Source organism: Falco cherrug, chromosome 3, assembly GCF_023634085.1.
Source record: "Falco cherrug isolate bFalChe1 chromosome 3, bFalChe1.pri, whole genome shotgun sequence".
Taxonomy (NCBI): Eukaryota; Metazoa; Chordata; class Aves; order Falconiformes; family Falconidae; genus Falco; species Falco cherrug.
In genome coordinates this window covers 109,929,681-109,946,212 of record NC_073699.1, presented here as the reverse complement: position 1 = coordinate 109,946,212, position 16,532 = coordinate 109,929,681, and the positions used below count along the sequence as shown (strand labels likewise).

At 46.0% G+C, this 16,532-nt stretch overlaps 1 protein-coding gene across 7 annotated transcripts in view; it reads left to right on the top strand.

Moving 5' to 3' along the window:
* ZBTB40 (zinc finger and BTB domain containing 40) overlaps nucleotides 1-16,532 on the top strand; it is a 45,114-nt gene that overhangs the window by 16,675 nt on the left and 11,907 nt on the right. For all 7 annotated transcript variants that reach the window (XR_008731342.1, XM_055704741.1, XM_055704745.1 and 4 more), the window contains 7 exons: nucleotides 54-196; nucleotides 5,565-5,757; nucleotides 8,668-8,804; nucleotides 9,258-9,447; nucleotides 10,373-10,506; nucleotides 11,378-11,546; nucleotides 15,815-16,219. Coding sequence is in view for 6 of the 7 variants with exons in the window: in XM_055704741.1 (XP_055560716.1) it covers nucleotides 54-196; nucleotides 5,565-5,757; nucleotides 8,668-8,804; nucleotides 9,258-9,447; nucleotides 10,373-10,506; nucleotides 11,378-11,546; nucleotides 15,815-16,219 (1,371 nt within the window). In the remaining variant the exon portion in view is untranslated. The remainder of the gene's footprint in view (nucleotides 1-53; nucleotides 197-5,564; nucleotides 5,758-8,667; nucleotides 8,805-9,257; nucleotides 9,448-10,372; nucleotides 10,507-11,377; nucleotides 11,547-15,814; nucleotides 16,220-16,532) is intronic.

Sequence of the window (16,532 nt, the reverse complement as noted above, 5' to 3'; positions counted from 1 at the left end):
CCTTCAGACTGACTTGTTTCTTCTCTTGTGTTTCTGAATCCTTTTCCCCCCAGAGAGCACAGACGAGGGAGAGATGCTGACTGCTCGCTTGCTGGGACGCAGGGAGGAGCTGATCCAGAGCGTGACACAGCTGAGCCCCATCGTGGAGTTCTTGGAGGCAGCAGAAGAGGGATTCCTGACCGCCTCGGAGAAGCGGGTAAAAACAAAAAATAAATCTGAAATAAGGAAAACTCTGTGGGTGTGGGGTGTGTGTGTGTGTCTGCAAGGCAATGCCTTACCGCATGCTTTACCAAGTGACATGCTAGCCTCACCTGGCAATTTCACCTCCCTTTTGTGCAGCACAGATTGCACGTGTGTGTCTCGGGCCCTTCTGTGCTGAACTGTGGAAATAGTGAAAGCTGAGCTACAAAGGCAGCCTCAAGACCAGGATGAATGCTGCCTGGCACTGGTGTCAGACTGGCCCTGCAAGCAGAGCCTGGGGCAGAGCAGGTACCTGCTACTCCCTGTAGGCCCTGAAAATGCGTTTTGTGAGCCCGGAGAAGGCTCTGTAGCAGAGTTTGGTTTCAGCAGAACCGCTAATAGCTGTATGCTGCCTGCTTCAGTTACATCCTTGTGTATGTGGTCATCAGTTTACCTTTCAGCTGACTCTCCCAGCTTTAACTCTAATTCTTATCACACAGTTGCCTGCAAGAGTAACACATCCACTGACTGATTTGTTTTTGTGTTGGGTTTTTTTTTTTGTGTTGAATGCAATAGTTGGTGGCGATGACTGTTGCTTTCCTGTAAGCAGCGTTGTGTGCTGATTTGCAGAAGCCATGAAGGACAGAATATTTTATATAACCTGCTTTCCTTTGTGTTTTGGGGGGGAGCTGGCTACACCCTGCCTGTGCAGCTGGAACTTGCAGGGTGCCCTAGCGTGCTGCATTCAGTACACAGCTTGCAGACCTCCTGTCCTAGTTTGTCACGTCAGTTTGTTCCCTCGATGCAGGATTATAGTGAGTGGAAAGCACTGTTGTGCCCAGTGGCATGAATGATGTCTGCTTTCTGTCTGAGTGAGCCTGGCTAGAGCCACAACAGGTGGGCCAAGAACCTCTGCCCATCTCATACATCCCTCAGTTAATGTCTTGCTCACATGGTCCCTGACCAAGTGTCTGCTGTGGACCATCCCTGAGTGTGGGCACAGTTCTGTGCATGAGGGCCAAAGAAGGTGCTGCCAACAAAGGCATCTGCCTTGTCCTTGTGGGCTAGGATGTGACTGGTAGCTGATGAGTTTCCCCCTCCAAAAGGGGATGAGCTCAGCATGGCTGAGCCTGGAATGGCGATGTGAGAGGAGAGAGCAAAGCGTGAATGCAGCAAAGGACTCAGCATCTGCTGGGGATATTGCGGCTGTCAGCAGAGACCAGCGTGGGGGTGCCTGGAGCTGAGCTCCTAGCTGTGAAAGCTGCCTCAGCAGTGGGGGGATTAGGATTTTTCATATATGCCTGTTTATGCTGCAGTACGGCCTTTCTTTTAAAGGCTGCACCTTTTCCCTGCACTCTTCTTTTTATCTTCATGAAATTAGGTAGTTAAAATGCAGGGGTTTTTTATCTCCCTTCCCATCGGAAAAAAAAAAAACCAACCAACCCAGCCCTAACAATAAACCAAAACCATTCTACCATCAAAATACTGTTCCTTGGGCACAGGATACAGTATTTAATTGCATCATTGTATACTGCGGGACTCCTGCCTCTTTTGGTGAAGGTATAGTGTTATTCAGTATTTCTTTTTATCCCCTGCCATCACTGTATGCTCTGTTTGCTGCAGAGCCTCCAAACCCTGCTCCGAATACAAAATCCTTCTCTTCTCTATGGGATTCCTTCATGCTCTTGTTTTAGCCCACAAGCTCCCAGCAGATAACAAATGTATTTGGGAGCACTCCAGTGAGGATGGGTGCAAAGCTTTTTACTTGCTGTGACACAGGAAAATAAGGCAGAGCAGACCTCAGGCATTTCCCTTTTTTTTCCAGGCTTGATTTATTTGTTTATTTCTCCTGCCCCTCCAAGTGGAAAGGTGCTTAATTATTTCAGAAGTTAAATTGATTAAAACGGTGGGCCTGTGGCATATGTGCAGTTGAGATCTCTGGTGTCTCGGGTGCGGTACTGGGAAAATGAACATGGAATTAGCAGCCATCTTTGAAAGTTTTGTCTTACCTGATTCCTCCAGCATTGCACTAGAGCTCTGGGCCGACAGAGATAGGATCTAGTTCTCCAAGGGTTCATAAAGAAGAGTCTTTTTTCTTCTCACAATCACTGCCTCATTAGCTACACATTTATTCAGCAAGACAAGTGCCGGTTTTACATGTAACAGCCTTTTTTTTTTTTCTAGGCAACTGGGTTCATTCTGTACCTGGTCCAAGCTGTGCATGGAGCAAGTCTGCTTTTCTTTACTGGAAAATCTGCACATGATATGTTGTGAAGCCTTTTTGTAAATCGCTCTTTTTCTGGGGAACTTCTAATCTAGCCCTTCTATTTTTTGAGTGCTTAGATTTGTGGCTTTATTACTGTTTCTGTAATGTGAGGAGGTAGAGTGTAGGATTTGGGGGGTGGCTTGGATGCAGATTATCACTTAAAAGAAGTAAACTTGGATACAAAGGAAGAAAGGTAACCTCTCGTGCATGGGGTCCCATGACTTAGGTTGTTGCAGCGTTCAGAGCGAACAGTCCACAGTACAGCCCTGAACCTGGAGCTTCAGAATAGCTGGTAGAAACATCCATCCTCTTCTGTCCAGGCTTTCTTTTAGAGGGGACTTGGGGAGGGGAAAGCCCATTGCTCAAAATACCCATTGGCTCCAGTGCCTACACAGCTTGATGCTCAAACCAAACTACTTCAGAACTAGGACAGGTATCAATGACAACTCAAGGTTACTGGCCGTTGCAGGAGTGATCGTAACTGGACACACTAGGGGATGGAGAAGTCCGGCTGCAAGCAAAATGGGGGGGATGTTTTCCAACTGGCTCACCCAGTATTGTTAAAATGAATCTCAAAATGTCAGCGCTGCATCTCCCACTGCCAGGGACATCACTTCTGCACTTGTTGGCACTTGCCTGGGAGCAGTGGTAGTTACAGCGTGAGCCTCCCCAAAAGGATGCTGCTCTTGTACCCCTTCTTGTGTTCTTTTAAAAGAGGACTTCAGACCGAGCAATCCAGTCAGCTCAGTGTGAATTAGACGGGAAGTTGTGTCAACAGGTTCACTAACAAAGTTTGGCTATAAAAGGAGAGATCTTTAGAAATGAGAGACACTAATTAATGAGATCAGCTGCTCTAAGAGCGCAGGAGGAGCTGTTGGATTAGTTTCTTTTATGTTAAAGGTAGGAGAACTGTGTGAAGTTTGCATCCTGAATGAGTGAGGAGAATTTGTATGAGAGGTTACAGACCTGAGTGAATGAGTAACTTGAGGAAGTGTATTAGGACCTGCAAGGAATGCCTGAAATGCCTGACAGGCAAAGAAATGTACTTTACAGGTATGAAGAGAGTCTTGAAGCATGTCGGGCTGCTGGCCATCATGGCATATATAGTGACAAGCCACAAACATTTGTCTGATCAAGTAAAGAAAGAGAATAATGAGAGGAGATGACCTGAAGACTCATGGCTGAGCCTGGGGCCCAATCTAGGAGAAACAGAAGTTTTCTGCAGTTGAAGTGCAATCACAACTCAAAGGACATCCTTCGGCAGGCTGGAAGAGCTGGTATCTGTGGCTAGGAGAGTGGCAGCAAGGTTTATTACCGTATTTTCCAAGTTGAGAGTGGTCCCTACAATTGACGACCAGTACAGATGTGTGTGGGAAAGGGAAGCAGCACTCCAGGCAGCCAGCTCAGTGGGTGCACAGGAATATGTGCTGGGACAGGCTGGAGGGCACGTGGAGCTGAAGCACTGTGTATATGCAAAAAAAAGTGGGATAAAATGCAGCAAAGGGTGTTCAAGTAAATTGTTTCTGCCTGACCTGGAATCTTTATTTGATGAGATAAAAATGTTTTGGTGTTTTTTCTGCCTCAATCTAGACTTGAGCAAAGCATTTGAATTTCATGTGAGGGAACTGTTAAACTAGAGGAAGCGATGATATTAAAAAAGGATGTATCTTACTGGGAGATGACTACAGATTGTGCTGAAGGCGGGACTGACAGGTTGGAGCAAGGCTGCCAGTGGGATTCTTGACACTTACCTAATATTAACACTAATATTATTGACACAAAAATACCAAAGCATGCTTAGCAAAACTTGCTGATGAGCAAAAGGGGGGGATCTTTTCTCCACACAAAGTAGGATCTGCAAGAGGGAGAAGAATTACATGGCTGGAGAACTAAACAGTGAGAACTGAATGACGTGGTAGTATAAAGTGAAGGGCGTGCATTTGGATCATTTGGATGCAGTAACGAGAACCAAGAATTAAGACCTCATCTGAAATTTGTGTGCAGTTCCAGTCTTGTTCAAAAAAGGTGAATTTGTATTGAAGCTGAGACAGATCTGCAGTTGTCAGATCAGAGGAGTGGAAAAGCTGTTTGACGAGAGGAGCTGCCTTATTTAGACAAGTGAAATGAAGACTGAGAGGGAATATATGATCATGCTCTTTTAAAGAAATTGGAGAGGAAGGGTAAGGTAAACACCTCAGAGAGTTTACAAGGTTTTTTCAGCTAAGAGATAATGTTGGCACACGAACAAATGGGTATACGCTGGCTATGAATAAATTTAAGCTGAAAATTAGGAGAATCAACAGGGGAATGAGACTGTAGAAGAGCTTTCCAACCATGGGAAAGGGAGCAAAAATGTAACTAGTTTCAGGACAAATCTTAATAATTTCATTAATGGGATTGTATAACGTAGTGCTTATGACAGCAGAGAGCTGGGCTGGTGACCTACAGAGTTTCTGAGAGCTCCATGTTTCAAATGCTTAGGAACACCTGTTTGCAGAGGAGGTCAACCTGTAGTTGTCACCTGGCTTTCCCTTGTAGGAGCCTTGCAGGTGTTATCCTGGCATACTAGAGCTTTTCTGAGCTATAGTGACTGTATCTCACATAAGTGATGTCTCGTGTGGCCTTGTTGTAGAAATAATCATTCGATTAATGGGATGCTTATTTAAATAATGAGTCGGGGGTTTTTTTTCTGTTCATCTCTGTCTTTTAATGACAAGCATAAAAATTGGGGAGATGAGGGAAAAGAGACTGCAATTTTAAAATGTATTGGTTAAAAAATATTAAATGAAGTACTGGTTTGAACCCTGTCTTTAAGTTTATTCTGTTTCCCTTGAAAAAATGTTTTTTGCTTGTCAGCCACTTGGAAGTAGCCAGACTTGGTGGAAGAACCCACCAGGGTAGTTTTCAAGGTCGCACATGTCCGATGCACTTGGACATGTTTAGATGTTCCTGTAACTAGCATCCCGTAACACCTCCCAGTTAATCAAATTAGTGGAAGCGGTGGATATGGATTTATTGCAGTACTGTGACACTGTTCCAGTTTCTCCGATCTCTATTCAGATCCAAGAATTTGTAGGAAGCTCTCACAAGCAGGTTCTTGGCTGTTCCTTTGTTGCAGGTGGTTTTGGATTGCTGTGAAGGCAGCTCGCAGAGGGAAGCCATGGACAGTCTGCTCAGGAAGGTGGATGAAGAGAAAACCCTGAAAGTGGAAAGTTTGGTCAAACTTCTAGGGGCTGTGAAAGCATCGTTCCCTGGTCTCCACCTTCTGCTGGACAACTTGGTAGCAACAGCAAACGTCTCTGATGGCGACGGTATGGGTATACTACACTTCAGAGCCTGGGGGCTCAGTTCAGGGAGTTGCCTGGAAGTCTGGGTGCTTGTCTGGACTTCTGTATGCTCTTACAATTTTACTTTTATGTAAGGGACTGGGATGGCCATTTTATTCAAACAAAAGTGTTCTGGGAGCACTAGGGTAGGAGGGTGATGCTAGCATGAAGGCCCCCACTTTGCGATGAAATAAGCAGTGTGGGGCAGAAGCCTGTTGGGCTCCTTCCTTAAATTTGGCACTGATAGGGTAGAAGCTAGGATGTCCTGTCTGGAGAACAGGACAAAAAGACTTCCAGTGTCAAATTACTTTTTGATTTTGAGTCACTTGGAAGCAGCAGCATGTGGGTCTGTAATAAATAGAACAATTTTCACATAATGAATGCTTAATAGGTGAAGGCATCTTTACCAAACTCATCCATTGGTGAGTTTAACTTCTGGTACTTGCTGGCTTTGAAAGCAAATTCCTAAAACTTCCCTAAAGTCGTAGATGCGTTGACATTAAATACAGACAGTGTCTTACCTGGGTGCTGTCTTTGTGAATTCCTTGTGATTGAGGGACATTGTGGGGAGAATTTAGTTGGGCTGTGCTCCTGTCCTTGATCCAGGCAGTGTTTCTGAACTTCGTAGTCACTGACTCGTGGTCTCCTGTGTGGAGCAGAGTGTGCTGATGGGAGGTCCCATCAGTGTTTCCATTAGACATCATTATCTCGGATGGCTAGTCTCCTTCTTCTTTTTGTTTTGGTGGGGGTTTATTGTTTGTTGCCTGCCTACAGTCGTTCAGGGACTCATGAGTCCTTATCTTCTGACTGGTGGGACAGCCTTCCAAGTTTGGCTGGGTTTAAGCACATCCCTGAGCAATTTGGATAGAAGTAAATTTCACCACCTCTGAAGTCACAGAAAAATTAAAAACTAAATTAACATGCAGTGAAATGTAAATGAGTGTTTCATAGAAAGCAAAACTGTGCTCATAATGCTGATAATTTCCTCTGTAGCAAACATTCCCGACAGGCAGTTTGCTTTGTCATTTGTTAAGCATGATTGCTTTCTTGAAACACCAGACTCCCAACATGGTTAATTATCTAGTGGTAATACCCATTCCAAGGAGGAGCATTCCTTAATTACATAGAGCTGAATCTCCTCAAATTGCAGCTTGAACAAACAGAAGCACAAACATTTCTTATCGTGGAAATTAAGAGGGAGGGAATGACTTGAGGCACTGATGGCAGCCTTTGACATCCTGTGCTGTCCTGCTAACAGAAAGGAGGATGTCTTGCGTAGTGGTGCAGGGCATGCCTGATATGGAGCTCACCTTGGTACGGCAGCAAAGCTTAAGAGTGCATTGGTAATGACTCAAATTTGTGTAATAAAATCAGAAACATTCCAATGGGAGAAGGGGGAAAATATTTTTTATTTGTAAACCATCCCCTGATCCATGTGGGGTACATCCAAGTCATACCTAAGCCCTATGGAGATCAAGCGCTTAATGAGGTTCCCTTAGCTTTGCTGGGGAGTAGACTCATGTCTTCAAGAAGTCTTTGTCCAGGGAGTATTTTATATTAGTTCAGAATCTTCCATTGATTATTCCCACAGCCTGCCATTGCCTCCTTCACCATCCTGGAGAGCTTTCTCTTCTTAGTCGGCACCATACGTCATCTGGGTCCCAGAGACACACTGCTTGGTGAAAAGAAAATCCAGTATTTAGCTGCTTTTCTCCCAGGTAGTGCTGTGCAAATAATAGATCATTCTGTTTGGTACCGAACCACAATGATTAAAAGACCTAAGCACACAAAGAAAAAAACGTGCACAGATGTCTTGGGTGAACTACAGGTTTTTATTTTGGTTTCTCCTACAAATGTATAACTACGCATCTTCTCCAGTTTAGTAACTCCAACACTGAGGGGGAAAAAATCCTTTTCAGATTAATCTATTTGGCAATTTCCAGTTTTATTTATCAACTAATCTGGCGACAAGTACAATCATATGTTCCTTTTGGTCTACAGTATATTTTGCCCAAGTTTCTTCATTATCCTGAATAAACACTGTTCCTCTTCCTTGAATTAGTCCATTGTGTCCTGATACTGGGGTGTCTTTAAAGGGTAGTGGTGTTACTCTGGAGGCATCCTTTCTCAGATTCATAGGGCAAACCTCAGCAGACCCAGCTTGGAATGAGGTATGGGAGGAGGAAGGAATTCAGTTAAAAGTTGTATTTTTTTGGTGTAAGGGAGAGAAAAGGGTGTTGGTGTTGCTGCTGCTTTGCAATCACGAGTCTGATTTGTGTTCCCTTAACGTATTTACCAAGGGCAACTTAGCCTGCTAAGTTCTTGATTACCTTGGACCATCTGGGTGTTTGTAAAATGTTAGTATGTTTGATAGTTACAGACTGCTGAGACAGAGCATGTTGGAGAGCTCCTTGTTGGTGGAGTGCATCAAAGAATCTCACTTACAGACGTCTTCCAATGAAACTACAATTAAGAGTCAGTAATGGGGTCTCCTTGATTCCAGGGCATCAGAAGAGGCTGGTGAACGTCTTGAGGTGTTGTCTTCACAGACAAGGCCACATTTCCCTGCTGAATGTGGCTGAAAACTGAGATTTTCTTCTTCTGGGCTCAGACCAGAACTGGGACTTGGAAGGCATTTGGGTGCCAGAGATCTATTTTTGTAGGCATGTGTGGGCAGAGAATATTCTGTATTGTCTTTGATTCAGAGAAGTTTTGATTTGTTGTGTTCATCCTCTGCTTGCAAGTGAATCCACGTGTGCTTGAACGTAAGGCCCTGAGCATTAGTGACCCAGGGAGAGCTGGCTGCCTTGGTTTTTTCAGTCTCTAGCTCTGAAGCCCTTTGGGAAGATGCTGGAAATTGAGCTTATTTCCTTATTTTCATTCACTTGTATTTAGCCAAATGGAGCCCAGAGGATTATGGAGCCAAACTGTTGAGACGATACCGAGAAAACTTAGTGGAGCTTCTCACAGACACCCAGACGCTGCTGCAGGGCATCTCTGCTGCACAGAGCCTGGCTCCTGCTGAGAGAGAGGTAAGCAGTCTCCTGCACGTGTGCAAGCAGATACTGAGCTTTAATCCCCATCTGGGATCCCTAACAAGTCCTGAGGACTTGATTTACTCCCTCTCAGTCATGGCCTGGTTTTGGTCAGTCCTCCATCAGGACTGTTTAATGATTCCTTAGTGTTCTGTAGCAGCAGTGAAGCAGGTAATGTATATAAAGCTGAAGACTGGCAGGTAAGAGTGGCTGATTTGGGCACTGAGGATTGACGCTCAGCTTTGGAGCGAGTTGAGGAAATGGCTGATGTGTTTGGGTGAAGAGTTGGGCTTCTGAGTGCTTACCACTTGGGTTATACCATAAACCAGGTCTTCAGCAGGGTGAGAGAAAGGGCATGTGCGTTTGGGGTGAGTCACGGTCGTGTCTAAGCGTGACAAAGGGTAGATGGACATGGTCCCTTGTTAGTGCCTTACTGTGGGTCTTTCCAAGGCGATGGAGCAGGTTGTGAAGCGTGAGGCTGGTGGTTTTGCCTCCCTCGTTTCGGCAGCGCTGGAGGAGCGGTCTTTGTCGGTCTCTGCTGTTTGGCAGCTGCTGCTGGCTGTGCGGGAGCCCGCACCGCTGAACCTGCTCATGGAGGAGATCCGGAAACAACCCGGCGCAGAGTTTTTCTTCCAAGCAGGTAATGGCCTTGGTGTCCCCCCATACTCTCCTTGAGCTTCTCCCACTGCTGGTAGGAGCTGCTTTCTAACTCCCCACCCTCTCCCTGGCTGGGAACCTCTTTTATTCCAATGGATCTCAACACCTGTGTCCTCAGTGGAACAGCTGATCAGTTGGAAAAGCACTTTGGTCTGCAAATGTCGTTGCTTTGCTTGTGCCTCTGTGTCTTCAGGTTTTGTAATGAGCAAACCTTTTAAGAGCTGGCCACCATCATGTGCTAATAACCAGCTGGAGGCCCATCAGCCTGAAAGCATGTGTTTCACCAGAGGTCTGTGTGCAGCCCAGCACCCTGTCCTCCCCAAAGTCTCAGCCTCTGGCTTTGAGTTTTCCTACTTTAAAACCTAAACCGTGCTTTTCCCCCAAAATCATTGTCAAAATCTCATGCAAGTGTGAGGAGCGCTCAGTTTGGTGGTCTTGCGGGGCGGGAGGGGTGGGCTGTGCTCATCCCTGAGAAACAAGCACTTCTGGTGCATGGTTCATCCAGACGCTTTTTACGTGGCTATCCTTGGATGAGGCAAATTGTGCCTAGAAATCCCAGTTTCTCTGCCCAAGTCAGAATGGGATGTCTGTAACTAGGGCAGAGAAGAAATACTGGGTTTTGGGAGAACCATGCCTGCCTTTTGAGGTTGTCACCGTCTCTTCCATCAACATGCTTTGGAAAACCTGATCTCATCCAAAGTTAGACAAGCAGTGGGAAGTCAGGTCTGCTAGTATTTTATGTTGCATGTCAGTGCTGCAATTAGTATTACCAAAGCTTGCCTTGTAGAAGTCACTCCTGCTGTTAACAGCTCCAGGAGCGGCTGGACAAAGCTAAGCGAAACTAAGGCTTTCAGGTTCTCCTTGGTTTTGTGTTTTTAAATACCTTTACTTTTTCTTTTCATCTTCAGTGGCCACCAGCGAGAGCACAGCCATTGAGATCATCCTGCGGCACAGCAAACTGATCTCGGAGGCCATCCAGCAGAGAGCGGACCTGGAGGGCTTGGCTCCAGGGGAGGCAGGACTCACAGAAGCAGTAAAAGAGGTACGAGGGGACACTCTCGGAGCCACCATGGTTCAGGGCTCAGAGCATGGACAGGCCTTTAGTGTGCTTTGAAATCAAGGGATGTTATTTAGGTTGGGGAAGCCACCCAAAATAGTGGGTGAGTAGTGCCCCTCTGCTGCAGTGAGAGTGTGTTGGGTGTTTTATATAAATTCTGCAGGTGTCTTTAGGTAAAAGAAATTGCTGGCGAGATTCTCGGTTGGTGAAAATGTGAGTGTTCAAACACAATAAAACCATTTCAGCTCTGCAAGGGTGCTTAAGTCCCGCAGAAAGCAGAGCTGCCAGGGAGTGGGTTTCCATTTGAGCTGGCCGTTTGAGGGCATATGGGAGTGAAACATTCCTAGGCAATGCACTGCGGGTACCGTGATTGTGTAGTGTCCCAGAGTGCCTTGCCTGGTTTTACTGTGACAAGGAAAATGGGCTGTGTGTGTTAGTAACGAGCTGGCCTTTCCCACCAGGCAGTCTGTGGTCACTCATTCCTGCTCTGCCTGGCTGCTGCTGGAGATCTGGAAGGGTGAGGTAGATATGGGCAGGCACAGCTCCTCTCTGTGCCAACAGGCACTGAGGAACTGCTCTTTCTATGGAAAGGTGGCTTTAAGTGAGCTAATACCAAAATGGAAAGTCTGAGAATTTGTTGAAACTTTAAAATCCTGAAATTCTCTAAGCTCATGCACATACATCTGTGGAGGGGCAAAGACCTGTATGGAAAGGGGTTTATCTGCTGGTTTCTGAAAGCAAGTTCCCAGCAGTAGAGATGAAACAAAAGAGGAATTGCCCTCGCTCCCAGACCATCCCGACCTTTCACAGCCCAAAATCTCTGTCATGTGATGTTTTCTTCTTCTTACTTCTCTAGCTACTGAGTATTTCTGCTCAGAAGGAAAGTTCAGAGGCCTCCTTGAAAGCAGCTCTGAGCACAGCCCAGGAGAAGTCTGTCCCGGCCATCAAGATCTGTCAGCTGCTGTGTAATGTCCATGAGTCATTCCCGGACCTGCAGCCAGTGATGCAGGAGCTGGGGCACGTGGGTAAGAAAAGCACAGGCTTTCATCCTTCTGTGAACTTCTACTGACAGTTATGGGGGTCTTGGGCAATTTGGTAGGGGACCTCGGTGTCCTGGTGGCCTGAGGTCATTTCACAGAACTACCCCTGGCCAGGTGTCGTGGTTGTACTTGCAGGAGGATTCGCAAGGGCGATCTCTGGATCCAGACACTGGAGTGTGCATTTCTCTTGCTGGTAAAATGCACCATATTGAAGTTTTGTGTGTTAGGAGAGTTGTGGAGACCATAACTGACCCCATACTGGTATTCCCTAACTGCATTTGCACTTCTCCACCCCAGCCCTTGCTCTGGGAGGTGTTTAAACAACTTAGTTACGTAATTGGTATCTATATTGGTTTCTTTTTTAGAATTATTACCTTTAAGCTGTGGGGTTTCTTTGGCTCTTCCTGTACTGTTGGATCTGTATGAATTTGGACTTGTTACAATGCCTTGACTTTATATGTGTGTGTGTGGATACTTCACAGGCTGATTGCAGAAGGGTCACATTAGAGCACACTTGTCTCATGCAGAGATGACCGTGATGTTGCAGTTTGTAGTCCCAAACTATTTTCTGAGTTAATTTTCTTATAGTGCCTTAGTTTGGTCTTGCTATGTATACACTTTACAAAGCAAATGATCCCCTGCGAGGGTCCCACAGCAGTAGGGGAATGTTACATACTGTACTAGTTTGGCAAATGTAGGAACGAAGCATATGCAGATAGCAATTTGGTGAACTTGAGAAACAAATGCATAGCAATAACCATGTGTGAGACCCTGCCCTGAGCTGTGGGATGCTTGCCTGCTGAGCTGAATTGTTATCTCTGCATCCGTCATTCGAAGGAAGAATGCTTAACAGAATTTCATGCTTTAATGAAAAAGGTAAGAGAGCCAGGAAGCTAACTGCAGGTTTTCAGTCTCTTGAAAAGGGTGCAAATGTGATTTGCTTGCTCTGTTTGCTCACATACATTTTTCTGACATTGTGTTCAGTGCATCCAGGTTCTTTGGGCCGCAGAGTCCACTGCGATGTTACAGTGTGGTTTTTATCCAAGTACAGGCACTGGTTCAGCTCAGTTCATCCCTATTTACTCGTGGTGCCAGAGCTGCTTAGCTTACAGCACAGTGTGGAAACACTAGCAGATTGCTAGGTAGTTAGAGTAAGCAGCTTGTTATTAATGTCTTGTCTTGTTTTAGGGGTAGAAGGTTTAATTGCTTTGTCTGAAAATATAGATCAAGGCCACGATCAGTCTCTGAATGAACACAAGCCCCGTGGCTCTGACACTTACCGTTGTTCTGTGTCTGACCATGAAAGGCAAAGCTGATGTTCCCCCTGTGCTGGGAAGGGGCAGGGAGTGACCTGCCCCTGGGTCACTCTCTGCACCCCAGATTTGTTAGCTTGCCTGCTTTCTTGAGCAATGAGGAAACGTTGTTGACATGGTAGATGGGACTGGGTGACTGGGAGCACTGCACGTATAGAATAAACTGAGGATCTGTATTACTGCTCTAGCTGTTGGGCTTGGAGGGTGACAGCGCATGCTCTGCTCCCCTTTCTTGACTCGATGGCCTTAGTGGTCTCCCTGGGAGATGTCCTACACTGTAGACCCAGCATTCATGCCCAGTTCAGATCTAGGTCCCTCTCTTCTAACTCCACCAAGAGCTGCCGCCAATCCAGTTGGCTTTTTCACCTGGTCATGGCTCTGATGAAGATTTCCAGAGAAAAGGTGATTTCCTCTTATCTGCCATTCCTTCTCTGTCACCTTCTGATGCTGCAGGCATTGTCCCACTCTCCTTGACCCTGTCTGACCATGGCATGTGCCAGGGCTGATGCCCAATGGACTCTAGAGGAGGTAAGCCAACAACAACTGCACATACCTGTGAATGTGCAGCCCACCTTAGCTCCTGGGACACCTTGCAGTGCTTGCCAGCGAGGGACCTGGGAAGCCAGCTAGATTGCTCTGGCAGATGCCTGCTTCTTTGGCACTAATATCAAAGAGAGCAGACTGCTGTTACTAAGTGTCTTTGCAGGGCTTCATGCCAAGGTTGAGACAAAATCAAGCAAGAAACAATATAAAAATGAAGAGCCCTGGAAAAATGGTATTTACTTGGCAAAAACACGTATTCTGTATGAAATGTCCAGAGGAAGATTGCCAATTACCACCCCTTTTTGGCATCCTATGGATCTTTATGCTGAGCTTCCATATCTTAATTTCCAGGTCAGTCTCCTTAGCTCTCATATCACTGCTTACCAGCTCTAAATGTTGCAGGTGGCTTTATGGATTGATAGCCATGTGTCTCTTGGCAAGAGATATGAATGATAACTCCGGGCTTCATGTTTGTGGGATGTGAGCTTCCGCTTGAAACGGAGGTCTTACATTTCTGAAGAACGCCTGCTGCATGGAGATGTGTACAGATTACCTTTATACATGAAAGCAACAATTTTTACATGTCTACTGAAAAAAATATATTCTGATGCTTAATTTAGGTGAGCTGAAGCACTTGGAAGACACTAGGCCTCCCTGTGGAGGGAACTGTCCACGGCCATCGCCAGCCACGGTCAGCATTATCGAAGTAATGTGTTGGTTTCTTTGGTGGAGGTACAATATGAAATCTGTTGGCTTCTCCTTGGGTCCCTTCTGTAGTCAGAGCACTTTCACTGTTGGCAGCTGGTGCGTGCAAGGACAAGGTTTGGCTCTTCCAGCCAACTCCATAACTTCCTCTCTAGCCATCTGCTTTCCAGGTCTCTGTACAGTCACTTCTTTGGAGATCACGTTTGTCAAGATAAGTCTCACTTTCATATCTCAGAAATGCGTCAAGAACTCTAGCAAAAAGGCTTTTCCTCTGCATAGTCTTGTGTTTAAAAAAGACAGTTAGCATCTACCTGGCTTGAGTCAGCCCCTGGGATCATTAAATTGGAGGGTCTGCAAGCAAAATGCCATTCTCCTCTGTAAAAGTTCTGCATTAGAAGCTATCGTGCATGTTGTGTTAAAACTCCTCTTCGTTCATCTGACTCTGGGTACAGCCCTGCTGCCGTGGTACTTCTAGACATTTCCAGTCCTGGTTTCCTTAGTGCTTATATCTTTCTCCACATTCATCCTGCCCAGCAAGATGATTCTTTTTGACATTCACATTTCGTGGAGGCTAAAAGATATTTCTTCACTTGGCTCAGAAAAACTGACAGTGTTAGTTGTAGGGATGTGAGAAGAGGCTTTTAGAGGTGAAAGATGCATATTGCTATTGACAGAGCAGGACAAACTGGACACCAGTCTTTCTGTCTATTTTTCTGCCTTGATGTGTTCACAGGGTGGTGGGTCACACTTGACATCTTAAGATTTCCAAGTCTGTTGGAATATGTCATCTGGTTTCTAACTGGTTGGAAATCTGGGGCAGTAGCGCTGTGCAGGGAGGACGCTTTGCTGAGCTCTTCCCATGGTGAGGAAGGCAGAAATGAAGTTTTGCAAACACAGGCTGAATTTCCTGTGTATGGGCAAAAGGAGAAGTCTGCGCTGGTTTCCATGGCCACACAGTTGCATGGTTCTCATTATAGCAAAGAAGCCAAATATATCTGTTTGTATTTTGATTTCTTCCATACGTACATTCCCTGTGGGTCTTTTCTGTAGATTGAGATCCTAGGTGAATTTTCCAGCGTGTGCTTTTTGAGATGATAGTGTTACAGGGACTCAGAAAAGCATTAGACTTTATAAGAAGTGAATGTAATGAGCGATTTAAAATACCTCGGGGCCCTAACCAGACGACTGAAAAGGGTCGTAGCAAGATTATCTGTTCCCTTTCAAAGAGTTTGCTTTTGGGAAGTGTTCCTGAGATTTCTTGTAATTAATGGCTGGGTATCCACTCTCAATGGCAGACTTAGACAGTATCATACCTGAGGCTCAGATCTTCAAACATTTAAGCACTGCTGTAACGTCATGTCTCAGAGCAGGAGGTAGGTGCTTGGAAGCAACAGTTGTTCCTGTTTGAGGAGCAAGCTTTGTGGAGAATCTGGCCCTAGCTCTTGCCATCTCATCCAGCCCCTGGTATGTGTGGGTGGAGAAAGTAAAGGACCACTTTTTCATGCATCGTGGCCACGGCCGCTTTTGGGCAGAGCCGTGTGCCACTGTTGTGGTGGGACAGCATGTCCTCTGTGTGTCTGTTATTACTGTGCCGGGACAACTGTCTGTGTTGGAGACAGGAGAAAGTTGACTTGAGAGGCTGGTGCCCAGTCCTACTGGTCACCACTGAAACTAGAATTGCCATTTCCATAGGTCTCTTGACTGAGGGAGGCGGGGAGAAACCTGGGATCAGGAAGTGGAAGGTGAATAGTGAATCCCAAGTTGAAGCTCTGGGCAAAGGTGAGGACAAAGAAGGAGGTGCCAGTGCCAAGGAGCTGAAGGAACACCAAGAAAAAGCTTCTTCCAAGAAGAGTTTTGTCTGCAAAGCTTGTGATAAGACCTTCCACTTCTACTGCCGCCTGAAGGTGCACATGAAACGCTGTAGAGTGGCCAGAGGAAAGCAAATCCAGTGTAAGGACTGCAGCGAGGTCAAATCGACAAAGAAGGAGCTGGAGAAGCATCAGTTGGAGGTCCACGGGGTGGTGGGGGTGGCCAAGAAGAAGAAGCGCCTCCCCGTGTCATGTGACATCTGTGGCCGAGAGTTTGCTCATGCCTCAGGTAGGGTTGGTGGGAGAAAGGCTGTTCAGACAGAAATCTGGATAATGTAATAGAGAGTCTGAAACCTCCTCCTCCTCCCTGCAGCTCTGTGAGCGAGAAATGCAGCTCAGCTCATTTCTCCTGCCCCACTGAGCACAACCGCTTTCTGATTAGTTCTTCTCTAATTGGTTTTCCACATGGCTCATCAAGGAAAAGTGGGGCTACTGGCAAATTTGAAAGCCTCCAAAAATAATCAAGCTGTTCCGATTCTGTGGGTGGTTTAGCAGGATGAGTAAGAGGAGTTGAGTCTCTTTGCCCGCCCTGTTTCTGTCAC